The sequence below is a fragment of the Chlorocebus sabaeus genome, chromosome 27 (assembly GCF_047675955.1).
Source record: "Chlorocebus sabaeus isolate Y175 chromosome 27, mChlSab1.0.hap1, whole genome shotgun sequence".
In the NCBI taxonomy this organism is placed as follows: Eukaryota; Metazoa; Chordata; class Mammalia; order Primates; family Cercopithecidae; genus Chlorocebus; species Chlorocebus sabaeus.
In genome coordinates this window covers 48468807-48491335 of record NC_132930.1, presented here as the reverse complement: position 1 = coordinate 48491335, position 22529 = coordinate 48468807, and the positions used below count along the sequence as shown (strand labels likewise).

The 22529-nt window shown below is 52.0% G+C and overlaps 1 protein-coding gene and 1 long non-coding RNA gene across 5 annotated transcripts in view; both read left to right on the top strand.

The window, feature by feature from the left end:
* MAEA (macrophage erythroblast attacher, E3 ubiquitin ligase) overlaps positions 1 to 22529 on the top strand; it is a 50177-nt gene that overhangs the window by 6218 nt on the left and 21430 nt on the right. Inside the window, exons 1-3 of one of the 4 annotated variants that reach the window (XM_073012584.1) lie at positions 15907 to 16142; positions 18398 to 18580; positions 21826 to 22029. In XM_073012584.1, the coding sequence (XP_072868685.1) occupies positions 18473 to 18580; positions 21826 to 22029 (312 nt within the window). In that variant the 5' untranslated portion in view covers positions 15907 to 16142; positions 18398 to 18472. Of the gene's footprint in view, positions 1 to 15906; positions 16143 to 16217; positions 16418 to 18397; positions 18581 to 21825; positions 22030 to 22529 lie in introns of those variants that run through there. The other 3 variants (XM_073012582.1, XM_073012583.1, XM_008018163.3) reach the window with 3 other exon arrangements.
* On the top strand, positions 81 to 9822 carry LOC140710575 (uncharacterized). Its single transcript, XR_012091650.1, has 2 exons — positions 81 to 2477; positions 5795 to 9822. It is a non-coding gene; the product is annotated as an uncharacterized lncRNA (long non-coding RNA).

Below are 22529 nucleotides of genomic sequence, written 5' to 3'. Positions count from 1 at the left end.
GCGTGTGTACCCCCCACCAGCGCCTGTGCCCCCCTCACCCGTGCCTGTGCCCCCTCACCCACTCCTGTGCCCCCATCACCCACTCCTGTGCCCCCCTCACCTGCACCTGTGCGCCCCTCACCCGCGCCTGTGCCCGCCTTACCCATGCCTTTGCCCCATCACTTGTGTCTGCGCTGCCTTCACCTGCACCTTTGCCCCCTCACCTGCATCTGCACCACCCTCACCTGCACTGCCTTCACCTGCATCCCCTCACCAGCGCCTGTGCCACCCTCACCTGCGCCACCCTCACCTGCGCCTGCACTCCCCTCACTCGCGTCTGTGCCCCCCTCACCAGCACCTGTACCTCTCTCACCTGCGCCCCCTCACCCACGTCTACACTGCCCTCACCTGTGCTGCTCTCACCTGTGCCCCCTCACCCATGCCTGTGCCCCCTCACCCACTCCTCCCTCACCTGCGTCTGCACCACCCTCATCTGTGACCCCTCACCCGCGCCTGTGCCCCCCCACCCACGTCTGTGCCGCCCTCACCCGCGCCTTTGCCCTCCCACCTGCGCCGTTCCTCACCTGCACCCCCGTCACCCATGCCTGTGCCGTTCCTCACCCATGCCTGTGCTCCCCTCACCTGTGCTGCGTCCCCTCCCCCCTGTCTGTGCTGTGCCCTTGCTTCGAGGCTGCTCCTGCACTTGGCTCTCCCTCTCCTGTTGGTCGGTTTTCCCATTGGCTGTGCGGCTCCCTGGTGTGCAGATGGCTCTTGAGTCTTCTTCTTGTGAACCAAACCCCTTCCTTGCCCCATGTCCTCCTCCAGCTGTGACTCCCTTTCTCTGCCCCTTCCTCATGTCTCTCTTCCTGTTTTACCTCAATCAGGTTTTTGCCCCCCAACATTCCACCCAAATGCTCCTCTTGAGGACAGGATGATGCTCCTGAAAGTGGTCAGTCCACAGCGAACCCCACTGCCTTGAGACACTCCCTTCACTTGTTTCCTGTGACACCATCCTCTGGGCTCTCCCCACCCTTCGCTGCATGTCCTCACATGCCTGCACTGTCTTCTCTAGTCTTGGGGGCTTTTTGTTCTTTTATGTCACCAGCCAGCCCTCCAGAGGTCGTGTGGCTTCACAGACGGTCTCCATGCTCCTGTCCCCACACTGCTGCCCTCCCCAGGCCTCCCCCTGAGGCCATCTCGGGTAGTCACCTCCCGGAGCGCTCTTCGCATGTCTGGGAGGCAGTTCACAAAGATACGATTCCAGGCGCAAAACGAAATGCTGCATCTTGGCCTTGGAGCCCCAGAGAAGCCCCAGACCTGCCTTACTAAGCCAGCCTTCCCAAGTCAGTTGACAGTGATGTTCCCCTGGCACTTGTTCAGTGACAGCCCAGAACTTGGAGGTTTTCTCCATTTCTGTTTCTCACGTTTATCCTTGAGTCCACGATGGCTGCTGGGGCTGCGACCTTCGCAACCAGGAGGAGGGTTGGGGGAACAGTGCCGCCCTGCGTGGCCAGCTCCCTGCATGGGCCCTTAGCAGAGATCTTCTCGAGTGTTTACCTTCAGCTCATTACCCAAAGCGTAGGGCTGGCCATTTCTAGCTTAGAAGGAGCCTGAAAAAATACATACGTGTGTGTGTGCGTGTGTGTATATGTGTGCGTGTGTGCGTGTATGTGTGTGCGCGTGTGGGTGTGCATGTATGTGTGTGCGTGTGTACGCGCGTGTGTGTGGGTGTGCATGTATGTGTGCGCGCGTTTGTGCGTGTATGCGTGTGCGTGCGCGCATGCGTGTATATGTGCACGTGTGTGGGTATGTGTGCGCGTGTGTGCATGTGTGTGTGCGTGTGTGTATGTGTGTGCGTGTGTGTGTATGGAGAGAGTGCGCCTGAGTGTGGGCTCATTGCTGCCCTAAATAAAATTGGGATGTGGTTCCTTTTGCCCTTTGTCCCTTGCCTGCCTGGTTTCCTTTGCAGCACTCGTCACAGTCTGACGTGGTCGCCTGCATCTGTCTGTGCTTTGGTTGGGCGTCTACTTTAGCGCGTCTGCTCTGTGAGGGCAGGGGCTGGCCTTTGTCGTCGTTCACTTCACACGCATGAGTGCCTGGCACAGGAGTCACAGTCAATGGCTGTTGGCCCAACCAATTTCTACCCCGTCTGTCTGGGAAATTTCTAAACTTTGCTTCTCACTTTTTGTCCACTTGCCGCGTTCCAGAGTACGTCTTGGTCTCACAGCCTGTGCCCTCATCTGGGTGTGGTCAGCCTCTTGCATTTCCTTTCTGCCTCCCCTCCACCCCTTGCCATGTAGCCCCAGCCCCTGCCCTTCTCTCCTTCCCATTGTTCTAGAACATTCCAGCATGGAAACCCTGCTGTGAAAGGCCCCTGCATTGGCCACAGAAGCTGCACCTAACTCTGAGGAACCTGGTTGCTGGCCTGGAGTGGGTGCCGAGTACTGCCTGGCAGCATGGCCATGCCTCTAGAGGCATTTTAGCACCCTGTACCCCAGGTACTGTTCCATATGCCAGCTGTTCTCCATGAGCCCCCCGCGCCTGCCCCCATCCTTGTGCTGTGCTTGTGGCTTGGCCCTGTCTTTTCCCTGCCCACTTGCGCTCACTGTCTCCTTCCCATTACTGGGAATATGTCATCTGTGCTCCACCCAAGGCCAACGTTTGTTCATGCGCCAGACCCCCTGCCCCGTCCCTGTGACCTGAAGAGGCACACACCGTCTTCTGGTTAACTGTCGGCGGAACCCACGGGTCCCCTCTCTCTGAGCCGGCCCTGCCTTGGGGTCTCTGGAATTGCTTCTCATCTGGTTTTGCCCCCATCGCAGTGCTATAGCCGGGGCACCAGGTAACCTCAAGACACTGCTGAGACCCATGCTGGATTCTTGCTGCCCATCTCGACCTCTTATGGGGCTAGAAGACAGCTCACCCCCTCGGGCTCCTAGAGCACCATCCTCGCGTTTCCCTGGGCTCAGTCCTTGGCCTTGGGTGTTGCTGTGAGTGCTGCTGTCTTGGTGCTCTCACAGGGTCTAGTGGACTCTTAGGACCCTCTGTGTATACTGATGACTCCCAGGCAGGTATCTTCGCAGCCCCAGAGCCCTGTGTCCAGTAGCCCGTAAAACATACCCACTTGGCAAGGCACCTTGGCATTAAAATTATTATTTTTAGAGATGGGGTCTCACTCTGGCACCCAGACTGGAGTGCAGTGACATCATCACAGCTTACTGCAGCCTCGACCTCCTGGGCTCAGACGATCTTCCTGCCTCAGCCTCCTGGGTAACTGGCACCACAGACGCCTACCTCCATGCCTGGCTAATTTTTTTATTTGTAGAGATAGGTTCTCGCTCCATTATCTAGGCTGGTCTCCATCTCCTGGTCTCAAGCAGTCCTCCCTCCTGGGCCTCCCAAAGTGTTGGAATAACAGGTGTGAGCCACCACGCCCAGCTCCTTGGCATATTTAGATCTGAGCTTTTCATCTTAACACCTGTTGCCCAAACCAATTCTACCAGTCTCCCTTCCCTTGGTCAGGCCAGAACCTTCAGGTTGGCCTTGACGCCTCTGTTGTTGCAGCTCATGCCCAGCCCGTCATCCCCTTCACCTTGGCGTCAGGACATGCCCAGGCCCAGCTGCTGCTGCTCTTCCCTTCTCTGCCCCTGTGGCTCAAGTCGCATCTCTCTCCGGAATACTGAATAGCCTTCTGGCTGGTCCTACTCTGCCCATGCCCACCCCAGCTGCCCCAGCGCCGGATCCTGTCATCCTTTTGTTCTAGGAGTTTCCTGTCTTGGGGATGAAGGCCAGGGTTGTTACAGTGGCTCCCAGGCCCTTTGCCCTGTAGGGCACTGGGCCAGTGGCCTTTCTGCTGCCGCTCAGCCAGGCCAGCATGCTGAGCCCAGGGTTTTAGTGCCACCCTCCTCTGTCTGGAGCACTCCTCCCACAGATGTCTGTGGGCCCATGTCCTCACCTTCAATCTTTGCCGATGTCTGTGGTCCCATGTCCTCACCTCCTTTAGTCTTTGCTGACGTCTGTGGGCCCATGTCCTCACCTCCTTCAATCTTTGCTGATGTGGGGGCCCATGTCCTCACCTCCTTCAGTCTTTGCCAATGTGGGGGCCCATGTCCTCACCTCCTTCAATCTTCGCCGATGTCCGTGGTCCCATATCCTCACCTCCTTCAATCTTTGCCGATGTCCGTAGTCCCATGTCCTCACCTCCTTCAATTTTTGCCAGTGTCCGTGGGCCCATATCCTCACTTCCTTCAATCTTTGCCGATGTCCGTAGTCCCATGTCCTCACCTCCTTCAATCTTTGCCGGTGTCCGTGGGCCCATGTCCTCACCTCCTTCAGTCTTTGCTGATGTCCGTAGTCCCATGTCCTGACCTCCTTCAATCTTTGCCAGTGTCCGTGGGCCCATGTCCTCATCTCCTTCAGTCTTTGTTGAGCTGTCACCTTGTGAAGCTTCTCTGACCCCACTGTTGAAACCGCAGCCCCAGCATCTCCCACGTCCGCCCTTTTTCCTCCTGAGTCATGACTGCCGTCTCACATATGGTATTTACCTGTTTCTGACCACTGGGATTATAAGCTCTTTTGGAGGATAGAGAAGAAATCAATTTTCCAATTAACAAATGAGCAAAATAATATTAAATATTATTTTGGCAATTCTGTCTAAAGCAGTAAGAATTGAAATAGAAGTAAATGTGATCATTGAGAAAGTCAGCACAATAACAGGGCACACAGTAAGTGCACGAAACCCAATCGCTGTTCTCTATACCACCGCCAGCCAGTTAGAACACATCCCATTCGCCATAACCCAAAGCAGCAGAAACAGACAATCCAACAGTGTCCTTAGCAGGCAGCCTGACTGCCACGGTGCTATTTCAGTAAAGGCCTGAAGGAAGATTGGCACTAGCAGAGGATGCCGTGTTTCTGCATGAGACCGTAATGATATCATGTTGCTTCTTTTGTGTTTGATGAAACATTTCTTATTTATAATGAAAGGGACACCAAGAAGGGCTGGGCCCTGCCAGACACAACAGCCAGGTGTGTAACTGCCAAAGTCGTGACTTTGTGGCAGAACAGCTGGCTTCCTTTGAAATATTTTATGGAAAGGTGAGGAAGGAAGCTCTGCTAATGTCGTGTATATGAACTGACATTCCTACCCACTTGTGGTCTGTGTGTCGTTTGGTTAGAGAGTGACCCAGGAATGAGGGCACTGGACTGCATGGGGCATGGCCCTGGCTCTTCCACGCTGCTGGCTTCTGAGTCTGGTGCTGCGTTGTGTGCCGCTGTCGGTCGCATACCCCTTCTAGGATGGATCAGTGGCTTAAAAAGGTTCCTGCAAGGAAGCAGCTGGCTAAGGCTGAGCCTAACTGGGAGTGCGGAGCTCAGGGCCAACAGTGCTCTTCCCACTGTGAACTTTGTAGGGTGCAATGTCAATCTGGTCACATCCCCTCAGAAGTTGACTGGAAGTGTCGTTTTTTTCAAGAAGCCTCTTGGGGGATTCGAAGCATTTTTGTCCCTTGTGAACCTCCCTCAGGGTATGTGCTGTGCTTGGGGAGATTAGCTCAGGATGGCAGGAAGCCACCGTGATTACATGCCCTGCACCAGAACATGAGACTGGGCCCTCCAGGATGGAGGGGGATGCAAACTGCCACCCAGGGCTTAATCCAGCACTTCTGGCCCTGTGATGAGCTTCGTAATCACTATTTAGAAACCTCTTATGGTTAATTGCAAAAGACAAAGAGCCTCATGCCATTGGGGAAATTCTTCCTTCCTGTGTTGGTGAAAACATGATGATGACACACTAAAATGCGTTTCTTTTTGTCAGCAAATTCTGTCAGAGAAGCACGGCAAAGGCTGGAGAAGGTTTGAGGAAGCACATCCTGAAGCTGATGGCACAGTGTGGGGGCAGCGGGCAAGCAGGTGCAGACGTTTCACGCATGTCTCCACTCACGCTGCTTGCCACATTCTGTTTCAGTGACGAAATCAGGGAGGATTACTTCTGTGAGTCACCGAAGGGGAAGACGTACTGGAGAAAACGTAATTTAACATTCGCTAAGTTGAGAAATCCTGTGATTGTAAAAAGCTGTAATGCAACAAATTACTTAGGAAAAATTGGGGAGATGTGATAAATAAAAGTTTAATTATTTGGTATAACCAGATAAGATAGAACCAGAATTTAAAAGCAAATACCAAGCCAGGCACAGTGGCTTATGCCTGTAATCCCAGCACTTTGGGAGGCTGAGGCAGGAGGATCACTTGAGCCAGGAGCTCAAGGCTGCAGTGAGCTATGATTGTGTCACTGGGCTCCAGCCCGAACAGCGGCGTGAGACCCTGTATGAATGAAAGAATAAGTAAGTGAATAAGTAAATAAAAACAAATAAGCATTGGACAAAGGACACAGACAAAATGTGTAGAAGGAAAAATATATTAGGTTGAACCATATATAGTTGTTATTTTTGTAAGTTAAAAGTGATGACTGAATAGACCTATAACAGGTGGTTACTACAAAAAACCTCACAAAGAAAAGCCCAGGACCAGATGGTTTCACTGATGAATTCTGTTAAACATTAAAGAAGAATTTACACCAACTCTTCCTAAAAACAGTTAAGGAGGGAGTACATCCCAACTCCTTCTGTGAGGCCAGTATCACCTTGATATAACCTTGAACCAGACAAATACATCACAAAGCCACAGACCATCGTTCCGGTTGAAAGAAATAGATGCCATAATCTTTAACAAAATCTTAGCAAACTGCATCTGGTAACATATAGAAAGGATTATGTGTCAGGACTAAGTAGGATTTCCCCCAGAAATGCAAGGTTGGTTCAATGCATGAAAATCAATGTCATGTATCATATTAATAGAATGAAGGACAACAACCACCTAATCATCTCAATAGATGCAACAAAAGCACTTTACAAAATCCAACACCTTTTCATCATACAAACACTCCTATGCTGAAAAAAACTGGGAATAGAAAGGAACTTCCTCAATCTGATAAAGGGCATCTGTGGAAAACCCACAGCTAACATCTTGCTTCATGCCAAACATTAACACTTTCCTCCTAAGAACAGCAACAAGATGAAAGATGTCAGTTCCCATTTACATTTGGCATCATCCTGAGGGCTCTAACTAGGACAGTTAGGCAAGGAAAATAAATAAAAGACATTCAGACTGGAAAAGAAAATGTAAAGTTATAGTTGCAGATGACATGATCTTCTATATGGAATTCCTAAGGAATACGCTTGGGAACTGGTAGTATTAATAAACTAGTTCGTCAAGATTGCACAATACAAGATAAGTAAAAATATGTTATATTTCTTTACCTTGGAAATGATCAAAAAGGAAATTAAAATGTTATTTACAACAGCACCAAAATAATAAGATACTTAGAAATAGGACTTACTGTTATTAAGACAGCAATACTCCCCTAGTTGACCTACAGATTCAGTAGATTTTTGTGTCAAAATCTCAGCTGGCCTTTTTGTGGACATTGACAGCTGTTTTGAAAATTCATGTGGAAATGCGAGGAGCCATCTTTGAGAAAGCAGTTGTGAGGCCTGTGCTTCCTGACTTCAGCGCTTTCTATGGAGCTGTGGTGATGAAGACTGCACGGTGCTGGCAGAGGGGTCGATGCACATCAGCGGAGTGGAATCAGAGTCCAGATGTGAACCCGTGCATTCATGGGAATTGGTTTTTAGCGAGGCTGCCAAGATAGGAAAGAATAGTGTTTTTAACAAGTGATGCTGAGATAATTAGATCTCCACAAGCAAAAAATGAAGTTGGACTTCAACCTCACACACCGTATGAAAAAATTAAAATGGGTCAGACTTACATGTAAGACCTAAAATTATAAAGCTCTTAAAGATGTAAATTTTCCTGACGTGGAATTAGGCAGTGGTTTATTAGCTACAATGCCTAAAACACACACACACATGCACACGCATAAAATAGGTAAATTGGACGATTAAAATGGGAAGGTTGTGTTTCAAAGGACACTGTTGAGGAAGTTTTGCAGACTACCGCTGTGTGCTGAGTGTCTGAGTCCCTCCAGCTCCGTGTGCTTAGACCCTAACCTGCCATGGGGTGGTTTTTGGAGGTACGGCCTTTGGGAGGTAATTGGGTTTGAAGGTGGTCACGAGGATAGAGACCCAGTGCTGAGATGAGTGTCCTCAGGAAGACAGACAGAACAGGGCGCTCTCAGCATGCACATACGTGGGAAGGACCACGTGAGGACATCACCAGGAAGAGGGTCCTCACCAGGAACCCCACCATGCTGGCACCTTGAGGTCAGACATGCAGCCCTCACAACTATGAGAAATCAGTGTTTGCTGTTTCACTCGCCCAGTCTGTGATATTTGTTACAGCAGCCTGAGCTGACTAAGACAGCTGCTCAGAACGGGGAGAAAATCTTTGCCAGTCATATATCTGTTAAGGGTTTAGTATTCAGAATAGGTTAGGAACTCTTCTAGTTCATTAATACAAAGGCAAAAGAAAACTTTTTTTTTTTTTTTTTTTTTCTGAGGCAGAGTCTCGCTCTGTCGCCCAGGCTGGAGTGCGGTGGCACCATCTCGGCTCACTGCAAGCTCCGCCTCCCGGGTTCACCCCATTCTCCAGCTTCAGCCTCCCGAGTAGCTGGGACTACAGGTGCCCGCCACCACACCTGGCTAATTTTTTTTGTATTTTTAGTAGAGATGGGGTTTCACGATGTTAGCCAGGATGGTCTTGATCTCCTGACCTCGTGATCTCCCTGCCCCGGCCTCCCAAAGTGCTAGGATCACAGGCGTGAGCCACTGTGCCTGGCCAAGAAAACATTTTTTGAATGAGCACACAATTTTAGCAAACTTCTGCAAAGATACACAAATGGCCACTAAGCACATCATTAATCCTTAGGGAAATACAAACTAAAACCACAGTGAGGTGTTGCTTCATACCCCACCAGAAGGGCTGTAGGAAAATCAATGGCGAGTTGTTGGGTGTGAATGTGGGGAATTGAAATCCTCATATGTAGCCACCTCGGAAAACAACCTGCCCGTTCTTCAGGTGACACACAGAGTTACCATAGGACCTGGCAGTTCCTCTCCTCAGCTTATCCCCAAGAGCAGTAGAAACTCTTAAGAATGTCATCCTTGGGCCGGGTGTGGTGCCTCATGCCTGTAATCCCAGCACTTTGGGAGGCCGGGGCAGGTGGATCATGAGGTCAGGAGATTGAGACCATCCTGGCCAACATGGTGAAACACCATCTCTACTAAAAATACAAAAGAAAAAATTAGCCGGGCGTGGTGGCAGGCGCCTGTAGTCCCAGCTACTCGGGAGGCTGAGGCAGGAGGATCGCTTAAACCTGGGAGGCGGAGGTTGTAGTGAGCTGAGATCGTGCTACTGCACTCCAGCCTGGGCAACAGTGAGACTCCGTCTCAAAAAAAAAAAAAAAAAAAAAAAAACAAAAACAAAGAATACCATCTCCTTCTCGATAGCAGCCAAAAGTCCATCACTTGTGAATTCCTAAACAAATAGGTATATGAATAGCCTGGAAGACCGCCATGAAGAGGAATGGTGTCGCTGCATGCCACATCACAGGTGAACTTGGTAAACGTGCTAAGTGAGAAAAGCCAGATACGAAAGTCCACATCCCGTGAGATTCCATTTATATGGAATCGGTTGGTGGTTGATTGCCTGGGTCTGAGGGGACTACAGTGGGTTCCTTTTTTGGAGCGATGAAAATCTTCTGGAAGTAAAGAGTGATTTGTACAACCTTGTGCTTATTCTAAAAACTACTAAATTGTACACATTAAAAGGGTGAATTGTATGACCTGTGAATTCTATCAGTAAAAATTGGTAAAATTAAAAATGACATTGGGATTTTTTGTATGATTCAGCTTAATAGACAACTGAAGAGCATGCTTGCACCATGCTGGCAGGGCAGGGGGGTCCGATGAGGGGGGGTTCCAGCAGGTCAGGGGGGTCCATGGTGTGTAGCTCTGCACACAGGAGTGGGGAGTTTTTAGTCTGGGTCCATAGAAGTAGAGTACCTGGGTCAAAAGTTGAGGCCCAGGTTCTGTCGCTCCCGTCAAACCCCACACACCCTCCTCCCCTGTTGGTAGTGTGGCTCCAGTTTCTTTAACCTCACCGGCATGTTTTCTGGGAGCCCCACGTGGCTGTCGAGTACTTGAGATGTTGTTGGTCCAAATCGTCGTGTGCTCTCAATGTAAAACACACTCTGGCTTTGCAAGATTTAGTACCAAGAGGGTAACGAATGTAAAATGTCTAATGATTATTTATTATTGTTTTATTTTGTATATTTTTTGTAGAGACAGGGATGTCTATGTTGCCCAGGCTGGTCTCCAACTCCTGGCCTCAAGCAGTCCTCCCACCTTGGCCTCCCAAAGCACAGGGATTCCAGATATGAGTCACCGTGCTTGGCCCTGAAATTGTTTACTTACTTATTTATTTGAGACAGAGTCTCGCACTGTGGCCCAGGCTGGAGTGCAGTGGCATGGTCTCCGCTTACTGCAAGCTCCGCCTCCCGGGTTTATGCCATTCTCCTGTCTCAGCCTCCCGAGTAGCTGGGACTACAGGCGCCCGCCACCTCGCCCGGCTAGTTTTTTGTGTGTTTTTAGTAGAGACGGGTTCATCATGTTGGCCAGGATGGTCTCGTTCTCCTGACCTCATGATCCGCCTGCGTCGGCCTCCCAAAGTGCTGGGATTACAGGCGTGAGCCACCACGCCTGGCCCCTGATAATTATTTATGTTGTTTAAATGAACGTATTTGGGATGAATTGGGTTAAATAAAATATATTAAAATACATTTCATGTGTTTCTTTGTACTATGGCTACTAGAAAATATGAAACTATACAAATGTGGCTCACGTTGTACTCTATTGAATGGTACTGCTTTGTGGCTTTATCCTTTTTTTAATCTGCTTCGGTTTCTGAGAGATGTTTTAAAAACAAAAAACTTGTACTGATGTTTCTGTCTTTCCGTAGCCGTCCAGATTTATGATGATTGCTAATACTGTGGACTTCTCTTCACTGTCTGATTTTGCTTTCTGTTTCCTATAGTTTTGTCTTTGGTTTTTTATTTCTTTTGGTGGATCGATAAGGTTTTCTTTGTTCCAGTTAATTTCCTCTTGTGGTTTGTCCAGTTCACAGCCGTACTCCAATTGTGGCAAATCAAAAAGGTCTCCACACATTGCCAGATGTCCTCTGGGGAGCACATTGTCCCTGTGGAGAGCCGCTGCACTAGGTGAGCCCGGCCCTGGTTAGGGTGCCTTGTGAGTGAGTCACGTGTGCTGCTGTGCCCAGCTGCTTCCAGGCGGCACGGCCCTCCCTCTGATTGCTGGAGGACTCTTCTTTGTGGGCACACCACGGTTTGTTTACCCATCCTGGTCAATGGACGTTTGGAACTGTGGTGAACAAGCATTCCTGCACCTGTATGTGGATATTCTATGTCCATTTTTCTTGGGAGTGGAATGACTGAGTCATCTGGTCGGTGTCTTTACCTTTTAAAGAACTAAGCGCTTTTTCCAGAAGGATCATTAGAACGGCGGCCAGCAAGAGTCCAGGTATCCCGGCTCCACAGCATGTGGTGGCGGTCTCTTGACTTGGAACTGTTCTTCTGGGTGCCAGAGTTCTCCAGAGAAACAGAGCCAGTGGCGCCCGTGTGTGTGGGTGTGTGCGCGTGCGTGCGTGGGTGTGTGCTCACGTGTGTGGTGCGTGCGTGTGCGTGTGGGTGCGTGCGCACGTGTGTGGGTGCGTGCGTTGTGTGGTGTGTGCGCGTGCGTGGGTGCGTGTATGTGGGTGCGCACGTGTGGTGCATGCGTGTGCGTGTGGGTGCGTGCGCACGTGTGTGGGTGCGTGCGTTGTGTGGTGTGTGCGCGTGCGTGGGTGCGTGCATGTGGGTGTGTGCGCATGTGTGTGGTGCGTGCATGTGCGTGTGGGTGCGTGCGCACGTGTGTGGGTGCGTGCGTTGTGTGGTGTGTGCGCGTGCATGGGTGCGTGCGTGTGGGTGTGTGTGCACACGTGTGGGTGCGTGCGTGTGGGTGTGGGTGTGTGCGCACGTGTGTGGGTGCGTGCGTGTGGGTGTGGGGGTGTGCGCGGGGGTGTGCGCACGTGTGTGGGTGCGTGCGTGTGGGTGCGTGTGCATGTGGGTGTGTGCGCACATGTGTGGGTGCGTGTGCGTGCGTGTGGGGGGTGTGTGTGTGGGGGGGGTGCGTGTGTGTGCACATGCGTGCACGTAAGGAGATGTATCACAAAGAATTGGCTGGTGCAGTTATTGAGGCTAAGTCCCAAGCTGGAGACCCTGGAGAGCTGAAATGTAGTTCCAGTCTGAGTCTCAAGGTCTGAGGACCAAGAAGGCCGACGGTAACAGTTTTAACCCGGAAGCTGTCAGGCGGGCGGGAGATTCAGGAAGAGCCAGGGTTTTAGACCAAGTGCAAAGGCCAGAAAAGACCATGCCCCGCCCACAGGAGGAGTTCCTTCTTACCCAGCCTTGCCCTTCCCTTCAGGTCCTCAGCAGATTGGGCAGGCCCCTCCCCAATGGGAAGGCTGTGGGCTTTCCTCAGTCTACCCATTGACACATTAATCCCATCCTAGAATGCTCTCACAGACACACCCAGAATAATACTTGGCCAAATATTTGTTGGGGAACCTGGCAGCGTCAAATGGACCCGTAAAATTCATCATCATGCCTTCCGCCGTGGTCTAATTTGCATTTCCCGGACAGCTCATGATGTTGCATGTCTTCCTAGAGATTACCTGCCCTTCATAGAACTTTTTTGTGATGTTCCTGTTCAAACCTTTTCCCCATTAAAAAAATGAGATTGCTAACTGGGTGAGGTGGCGGGTGCCTGTAGTCCTAGCTACTCGGGAGGCTGAGGCAGGACAATCGCTTGAACCCGGGAGGCAGAGGTTGCAGTGAGCCGAGATTGCGTCATTGCACTCCAGCCTGGGTGATGGAGTGAGACTCTGTCTCAAAAAAAAAAACACACAAACGGGTCGGGGGGTTGCTTGTCCTAATACTGAGGCTGCAGGAGTTGGCCGTATTCCAGATGGAAGCTCTTTGTCAGGTGTGCTATGAAGGCCTTCTCCCAGTCTATGGCTCATGTTCTTATTTTCTACATTGTTTTCTGAAGAGGAGAAGTTTTAGTTTTGATAAGGTTCAGAGGATGGATTTTTCTTTTACAGTTGGTGCATTTTATATCCTCCTAAGAAGCCGTTGCTTGTCTCAAGGATGCGAAGATTTTCTCCCATGTTTCCTTCTAAGGAGTTTCACAGTTTGAGCTTTTATGTTTAGGTCCGTGGTCTATACGGAAGCACTTGTCATGGGGATGTGAGGTTTGGGTTGAGGGCCATCCCTTCCTTGTCCTGGCTGTTGCAGAGACTGTCCTTCCCCTCAGTAGCCTTGGCCCCTTGGCTGGATGTAAATGGGCCCTGCCTGTGGGTCCTTTTCTGGGTTCCCCACCTGCATTGACCACTGTATCCATTCCTAGACCAGTGCTGTAGTGGCTTGATCACTCTAGCTTTATAAGAAGTCTTGCAATCAGGTGCCATTTATCAAAATTCATTAGAATTTTTTTAACATTTTAAAATTTAAGACATTATTAATGTTACATATATATAAAATTTGCCATCAACCGTTTTATACAGCAACCACTTTATCCATTTATAGCACAGACACTGTACCATAAGCACACAGTACCGTCATACCATCTGTATCACTAGGACCCTCTCATCTTGCAAACTGGAAACTCCATAGCCATTGAACAAAACTGCCTCCTCCCCACCCCAGCCCCTGGCATCCACCATTCTGCTTTCTGTGTCTAAGAGTCGGACTGTGTGAGATACCTCACACAAGCAGAGTCATGCAGATTCGTCTTTTCATGATTGACTTTTTTCACTCAGCAGAAGGTCCTCAAGATTCATCCATGTTACAGCGTGTGAGAGGACTGCCTTCTTTTAAAAGGCTGAATACTATTCCACTGTGTGTTGTGTTAGTTTTCCCCAGGGAGACAGAACTCATACTGGATATTGATAGATGAGGGGATTTGTTGGGGAATCAGCTCATGTGATTACAGAGGCTGAGTCCCCCAGCAGAGTTGCACCCTGGAGACCCTGGGAAGCTGGTGCATGGCTCAGTCCAGAGCCAAAGGCCTGAGAACCCTGGGGGATGCTGGTGCAAGTCCCAATGTCCAAAGGCCAGAGACCCTGGAGTTCTGATGCCAAAGGGCAGGGTCCCAGCTCCAGGAGGGAGAGGAAATTGCTTATCCTCTTCCTTTCTCGTTCTGTCTGGGCCCCAGCGGGCTGGGTGGTGCCACTCACCTGGAGGGCATCTTCCCACTCATCCACCAGTCTCCTCTGGAAAACCCGCACCGGCACACCCAGAAGTAATGCTTCATGGGTTCTCTAGGTATCCCTAATCCAATCAAGTTGATGCCTGAAATGAACTGTTACATGTGCAGATACAGTCATGTGCCACTTACATGGAAAAGCTCTGAGAAGTGCATCATTAGGCGACTTCACCGTGCGAACATCGCAGAACGGACTAATTCACAGGAGCCCAGACGGTGTGGCTGCTGCATGCTCGCACCGTGGTACAGCCTGTGTGTACACGTGGTACAACCCTCCTGGGCTGCAAACCTGTTCAGCGTGTCACTGTGCTGAATACCACAGGCGGCTGTTCCACGGCGGTGGTTTGCATCATACATGTGGAAACACAGAAAAGGTGCAGTGAGAATGCAGTGTCCTAATCTTAATGCGACTACCATCACCTGTACGGTCTGTTGTTGACCAAAATGTCATTATGTGGCGTGTGACTGCCACGTTTTCTTCCTTCATTCCCCTGGTGATGGACATTTGGGTTGCTTCTGCCTCGTGGCTGCCATGAACACAGCTGTGCAGATACCTCCTGGGACCCTGCCTTCAGTTCTCGTGGCCTGCTGGGGACTCAGGAGCCTAGTGCCTAACGTTCTGAGGAATTGCCTGGCTGCTCTCCACACTGCGCTGGGCACATTCCCTGGCCCTGCACGCGGGTCCCGCTGCTCCGCTTCCTGCCATGGCGTAGCTTTCGTGTTCAGCGATCGCCGTCCTAGCAGGCACAAGGTGATGCCTCCCGTTTGCACTTGCGTCTGCCAAGTGGTTGGTGGTGTGGAGCATCTTGTCATGTACCGCTTGGCCATTGGTTTATCTTCTCTGTAGAAGTGTCTTAAGTCCTTCACCCATTTTAAAATTGAAGATTTCATTTTGTTGTGGAGTTGTAGGAGTTTTTAAAAGTGCATTCGGGATAGTAGCTTCATATGCAGATCCTGGATTGTAGCTATTTTTTCCCATTTTTTACTCTCTTGGTTTTTCCTGCGCTGCAATGTTTAAGTTTGATGTAGTCCCATTTGTCTCTTTCTGTTGCCTGTGCTATTAGGAATCTATTTTTAGTGCTTTGCCCCTTTTCACAGTTCTTCTTGTGATACAGTCTGTTAGGTTGCCTGTCCTCATTTGGGCGAGCTATATTTTCTGCTGGCCCCTCTCTGCAGTGCTGTTTCTTGTGTCTTACAATCTGCTGGCCCCTCTCTGCAGTGCTGTATCTTGTGTCTTACATTGTCTTTCTCCATGGATTTGTTATGTTTGGTCACTAAGCAATATTTCTGAGAAGTTTTTCTCCCAGAAAAGTTTGTGTGTGTTCAGCTTTCAGCCCTTGCATATCTGAAAGCAACTTCAGTTTGTCCTCATTCTTGAGTGATAATTTGGCTCGAGTTAGAGTCTTCAGCATTTCTGAAATTCCACTCACTCGGTCACCAAATGCCCTTTAAGGAGCCTGTGAAGGGGGTGTTGCTAACCAGCCGGCCCAGGCCAGTGTAGGGGAGTTTTTAGGGCCGGGAGTCACGTGCTGGGTCCCCCGGAAGAGGAGGCGCTGCTTTCCGGGGCTGGCTTGGCGTCTCTGGGGGGCGTGGTCAGCAGCTGCCCCGCAGGAGGGAGAGGGTCTGCGGTGCTCATCCGCTGAACGCAGATTGGGTAGCCCCAGGCCAGCGCTAGAGGAGCAGCAGGAGGAGGAGCGGAGGCAGGGAGGTGGGAGGAGCGTGCGCAGAGGCGTGGGAGGCCTGAGGAGTAAGCGGCTGGACGTGGACCCTGAGAGCCACTGGCAGGGAGGTGGGGGTCTTCCCAGTTGGGAAGACACCGTGGCCCCGGTGAGCCCCTCCTGGGCCTCCTTCATGCTCGCGTCCTGCGTAACCATAGCGAGTTTTGGGCAGGGCCTCTTTGCCTTGCCCTGGGAGTTCCTGTCTGTAGCACATCAGCTGCCCGGAGCTGCCCTGTGCCTGAGCAGCGTAAGCACCGCGGTGAGGCGGATGGCCCGCCAGCGATCGGACAGGTCGGAAAGGCCCCGTTCCCGCGAAGAACTTGAATGCAGCTGAGGGATATCCAGAGAGGCCTTGCTTTCCTGGTGGCGGTCTGGAATGTGCTGGTGTGTGGATGCTGTGTGGGTTCCTCCGTGCAAGCGAGGATGGTTGTGCCTCTTTGTCTGTCCGTCTAATGGCAAAGACTTTCTGTCCTGCTCGTGTGAGACCCCGGCAGAGCAGAGCGAAGACTGAGTGTGCTTTGCGTCCTTTAGAAATTCCAGCTCGTGGCAGGACACGCTCAGATAGGGTCTCCAGTGGGAGAGTCGCGCGGCGCGGGTGGGTGTCTGGCTGTGGTGTCAGAGCCTCGGGGGCCTTTGGGGCCTTCCCCAGTGGGTCTCGTTGAGCTTGCTTGCACTGGTCAGGTATTTATGGAGAGCTGAAGTGCTGTCTGCTGTGACTTCCCATCACTGGATGTAGAGCACAAAAAAAGAATTTTTCCCAACTTTCCTAAGCGGTCCCGAATCCTTGGCAGAAATCTTGAAGGTGGGCAGTGTGGGTGATGGGACCCCAGGCCGTGTGGCACCAGCAAGCTTGGTTCCGGATGCCACACACGGTGCCTGGCTTCGAGTCCATCTCGTGTTGTCACTGCTTTGTGAGTTGGTTAATCGTGTTGTACCTTGACAGCTTCCCTGCCTGCCTTCTCAACATCCTAAGACTCATTTGCTCACCAGTAAGTGTGAGTCCTGCTCGGTAGCAGATGGTGATGCTGGCTGCCATTTACATGCCCTCCTGTGTGGCTGTCTGGTGTGAACGAGAGTGTGTGCACACTGTCACCTGTGGTGGGTCCACATCGGCCCTGGGGGATGTCTGAGTGGAGGGCAGCTGGGGCCAGGCTGAGTGGGGAGTGGCAGCCGAGGGGAATGGCTCAGAGCTGGCCTTGCCACCCTCCTCCTGCTCCTGCTTTCGGGGGGAAAGTCTGGGGAAGAGCCCTGCTGTGTGACTCCTTCCTTGACGGAGGCCAGCCCAGTCTCTGTTGCCCTGGCTGTGTCAGTCCTGGGAAGCCCAAGTGCTGATCTGCGTCCTGGTCTCCCTCACTGCAGCCCTGCCTTCCTCACGTGACCTCACGGCTAAGCACAGTGGCTGATTCGAGGTCGAGGCCCGCCCAGGGCTGGGGGAGCAGGCAGTGCCCGAGAGTCTGTCCCCCGTGGTTGGGCACGGCTGGAGATGAGGCAGAGGTGGAGCGCTTGTTCCAGCACAGCTGCGACGGCAGAGTTGGGCCCACTGCTCCCGGGCAGCAGCATGGCCATGTTGCTGACACACTGTGCGGTGAGCTGCTGGCTGCCAGCACAGCTAGGACCACGACCACGGGCAGTGTTTCCTGCCAGAGCCCGGCCATGGCGGCTGGGGAGCGCTGGGGCGTGATTCTGTCATTCATGCTGCTTTCAAACCGTAGAGCACAGGGAATGGGCAGAGAAGAACTCGGCAGCACTTCTCTCCAGAGGGACAGAAGACTAACGATGACGTTAAGATTATTTTCCATAGGGAATGGATGATTTTTATGAGTGGGGAAGGCAAATGCTCTCGTGCAGGAGGGTGTGAGTTGTGCGCCGTGGCTTCAGCTGCGTGTTTGAGGCTTGCTGTGCCCAACCCCAACCCGTGTGGAGCCCACGCCCCGTGCACCCTTGTCCCTGCCCGGCCCGGCCTCGTGCGGTGGCGCCTGCAGCCGCACCAGCCTAGCTGATCACCGGCCAATCCTGTGTTTTACCATCTGATGGCCTCACGCCCCGGTCACTGCTCTCCTATTTGGAAATTTCTTTGACTGTTCATTATTCTAGATGAACTTTGGGTTTATTTTGCCTACATACACTTACAACGTTTTTGGCAAAAATTGCGGTTGCTTCTCATCCAGGGATGTGGAGTGGCTCTCCGCTCACCAGGGCTTTTGTGGGTCTTGGTTGAGGTTTAGAGTAGATCCTTTGAGACCAAGAACCTCCTGAGACTTCTGCCTCTACAAGTGCCATGAGGAGACGTGGTGTGTCCTGGGTGTGTGGCTGGTGGGGCTCACACCAGGGGAGCGGTTCCTCACCATCCTCCTTCCTGTCTAGGTGCCCTACGAGACGCTGAACAAACGCTTTCGCGCCGCTCAGAAGAACATTGACCGGGAGACGAGCCACGTCACCATGGTGGTGGCCGAGCTGGAGAAGACACTGAGCGGCTGCCCTGCCGTGGACTCCGTGGTCAGCCTGCTGGACGGCGTGGTGGAGAAGCTCAGCGTCCTCAAGAGGAAGGTTGGTCCCGCCCGGCGGTCCCTCTTTGGCCGGGGGCATGGACACCCCTTTTGTCTTGAAACTGAGGCCTAAGACAGGCAAGCTGCTATGGTGGGAATGTGGGAGGTGTGGTTGGGGGCCCTCTTCCCTGCTGCTTGCCTTCTGGGGCCACTGTCGGCTGAGCAGGCCAGCTTGCTGTTCCTGTAGGGACCGTGTTGTCTCGTTCCAGGAGTGTCCAGAGCCCAGGCCACAGGGAGGCCAGGATGTACAGCAGGTTGATTGATTTTTTTTTTTTTTTTTTTTTTGAGATAGAGTCTCGCTCTGTCACTCAGGCTGGAGTTCAGTGGTGCGATCTCGGCTCACTGCAGCCTCCACGTCCTGGGTTCATGCGATTCTCCTGCCTCAGCCTCACGGGTAGCTGGGATTACAGGTGCGTGCCACCATGCCTGGCTAATTTTTGTATTTTTAGTAGAGATGGGGTTTCACCATGTTAGCCAGGCTGGTCTTGAACTCCTGGTCTCAGGTGATTCACCTGCCTTGGCCTCCCAAAGCTGGGATTACAGGCATGAACCACTGCACCCAACCTGATTGATTATTTTTAGATGGAATTTCACCTCCAAGGAGAGTGTGGAGTTCCTTGTCACTGGGATTGGTGGACGGGGCATTGGGACTAATCTGGCCCACTGAAGACACCCAGAAAGTGGGATAAGATATCTTGAAACATCGCACTAAAAATACCCAATAGAATATGAAATAGAAAGGAATCACCAGGCCAGAACCGACGGGCAGGGAGTCAGAGGTGAGCGGCAAGAGACTGCTGTTGCCCCCAGAGTGTTGGCCAGGCCAGATGGAGGTAAGGACCGATGACTCAGGCCGAGGAAAGTGGGGCCCAGTGGAGAGAAGCTGGGACCCCACAGTATTACACTCAGGGTGGGGTGTACCGGAAGTGGACTGGCATTGACACAGTGTTGCAGCCTAGGTTCAGAGGACTGGGGTGATCGGAGACCCTTAGCCTTCACTCCAGTGAGGTGGTCCCGGTTGGAGTCTGGTGGTGCCTTCCAGCTCCGGGTAGAGTCAATTCAGAGTCTTTCATGGGGAGAATACCTTCAATATGGGCATAAGATGATTCTTAGGTTCTTAGTTTTCAAGTCCAACGTGCAGCACGGAGACAGCCTGGGTGACAGTGAGACCCTGTCTCGACACCACGGTGGGTTGGAGACCCAGCAGACAGTAGACAGAGGGCTGCACGGACTGCAGGGGTGGGGGCTGCCAGGTGCCACACCTCACTGTGCTTAAAGAAGAGAAATAGGCTGGGCGTGGTGGCTCACACCTGGAAAGCACTGGAAAGCTGAGGCAGCAGAATCACTTGAGCCCAGGAGTTTGAGACCAGCCTGGGCAACATAGGGAGACCCCATCTCCACAAAACATAAAAAAACGGCCAAGGGTACTGGTGTCCTCCTGTAGCCCCAGCGGTTACTCAGGAGGCTGAGGCTGAAGGATTGCTTGAACCCAGGAGGTCAAGGCTGCAGTGAGCCATGATCGTGCCATTGCACGCTCTAGCTGGGCGACAGTGAGACCCTGCCTCAAAAGAGTTTGAAAATCTCTGCAGGGAACAGAAAGTATAAAAAGTGATTTAAGGCTGGACACCGTGGCTCACTTTGGAAGGGTGAGGCAGGTAGATTGCTTGAGCCCAGGAGTTTGACACCAGCCCGGGCAACATGGCGAAACCCCATCTGTACAAAAAATATTAGCCAGGCGTGGTGGCACACACCTGTAGTCTCAGCTACTTGGGAGGCTGAGGCAGGAGAATCGCTTGAGCCCAGGAGGTCGAGGCTGCAGCGAGCAGAGATTGTGTCACTGTACTCCAGCCTGGGCAGCAGAGCGAGACACTGTCTTAAAAAAAAAAAAAAAAAAAAAAAGTGATTGGCCAGGCACAGTGGCTGGTACCTGTAATCCCAGCTCTTTGGGAGGCCAAGGCAGGTGGATCACCTGAGGTCAGGAGTTCAAGACCAGCCTGGCCAACATGGCGAAACCCCGTCTCTATTAAAATACAGAAAAATTAGCTAGGCATGGTGTGCGCCTGTGGTCCCAGCTACTCAGGAGACTGAGGTGGGAGAATCGCTTGAACCCAGGAGCTGGAGGTTGCAGTGAGCTGAGATCGCACCACTACACTTCAGCCTGCACAGAGACTCTGTCTCTAAAAAAAAAAAAAAAAAAAAAAAAGAGAGATTTAGAGTTTAAAAGGAATTAAAACTTCAATAAATGGGAAATACAATAACAAAAGTGAAAAACTCAACGTTTGCCTGTAACAGTTTAACAGTTAACAGTTAGACAAAGCTAAAGATGGAATTAGTGAACTGGAGGGTGGGTCTGAAGTAATGATCTAGAATGGAACACAGAGATTGAAAAATCAAAGTTGCTGCGAGAGTAAAGCACAGAATAGTGCAGAAACCTGTGGTGCGTTTCACCAGAGCCCACGAGTGGGTGGGGACAGAGATGGTGCCGGGAGAGTGACCAAGGTTTCAGAACTGATGAGTACCACCAGGTCAGAATCCTACACAGGGTAAGTGAAAATAAACCGACACGGTGGAATCGAAGAAAACAGTCAAAGAAATATTTGAAAATCAACTAAGGGCAAAAGACAGCAGGACAGCTGATTTCTGCACAGCAGTTGGAAGCCAAGATTCGTAGAATGTGCTGAAGGAAGCCAGCCCGAGTCCTGGATCTGTCCAGTAGTCTGTCGCCGTGCGTGCTGTTAAATTGTAATGAAGAATTCAGTTCCTCAGTTGCACCACTGCCCTTCAGTGTGTGGCAGCCACGTGGGCTGGTGGCAGCTGTGTTGGGCAGCGCAGGCCTGGAACGTTTCTATCTGGCTTGATTCATTTTTAACAAAATTGACTTTAAGAAAAAAGTATTGCGCAAGATTTTTTAAAGTCACCTTATAACGATAAACAGTTTAACCAGAAAGGCATAGCAAATTTAAAGTTGCATGCATCTGGTAACATGGCTTCAGGGTACGTTAATATAAAGGCAGAACTAACAGAGAGAAGCTGCAGATCCAGGCGGTGGGTTTTTCACTGCCTCTGTCTGCAGCTCTTGGGCCAGGCACAGCTGCCTGGCGGACTTGGTAGAGCATGGTTTTTCCCTGTCCCGCGATCCCCACCTTTCTCCTTATGAGTGTTGTGGGTTGGAGCAGCCTGGCCTCCCTTGGCGCTGGGCTGCAGGGTGTTCCTGTCCTGACCGGGTCTCTGTTGTGTGTGGCTCAGGCGGTGGAGTCCATCCAGGCCGAGGACGAGAGCGCCAAGCTGTGCAAGCGCCGGATCGAGCACCTCAAAGAGCACAGCAGCGACCAGCCCGCGGCGGCCAGCGTGTGGAAGAGGAAGCGCATGGACCGCATGATGGTGGAGCACCTGCTGCGCTGCGGCTACTACAACACGGCCGTCAAGCTGGCACGCCAGAGCGGCATCGAGGTGGGTGCCCATGTGCGTGTGTTCCCCTCCCCGTGTGTGTCCCCCTTCCCCCCATGTGCATGTCCCCACCCCCGTGTGTGTGTTCCCCTCCCTCCAGTGTGTGCGTCTTCCTCCACCCACCCCCGTGGGCGTATGTCCCCCCTCCCTCCAGTGTGTGTGTGTCCCCCTTCTCCCGTGTACGTGTGTTCTCCTCCCCCCGTGTGCATGTCCCCCTCCCCCCGTGTGCATGTCCCCCCCTCCAGTGTGCGTGTCCCCCCCCATGTGCGTGTGTTCCCCTCCCCCCATGTGCGTGTCCCCGTCCCCGCCATGTGCGTGTCCCCCCTCCATGTGCATGTTTCTCCCCGGCCCCGTGTGTGTCTGCCCTGTGGTGAGGGCCTCCTCCCTAGCTGAGAGGCCCTGACCCTTTGTGGAAACGCAGCTGGGGCTTCGCCTTCTGAAGTGTGTCTAAGTGGCTCTCCGGGTTCTTCTCATTTCCCTGTGGCGTCTCCACACATCCTGCT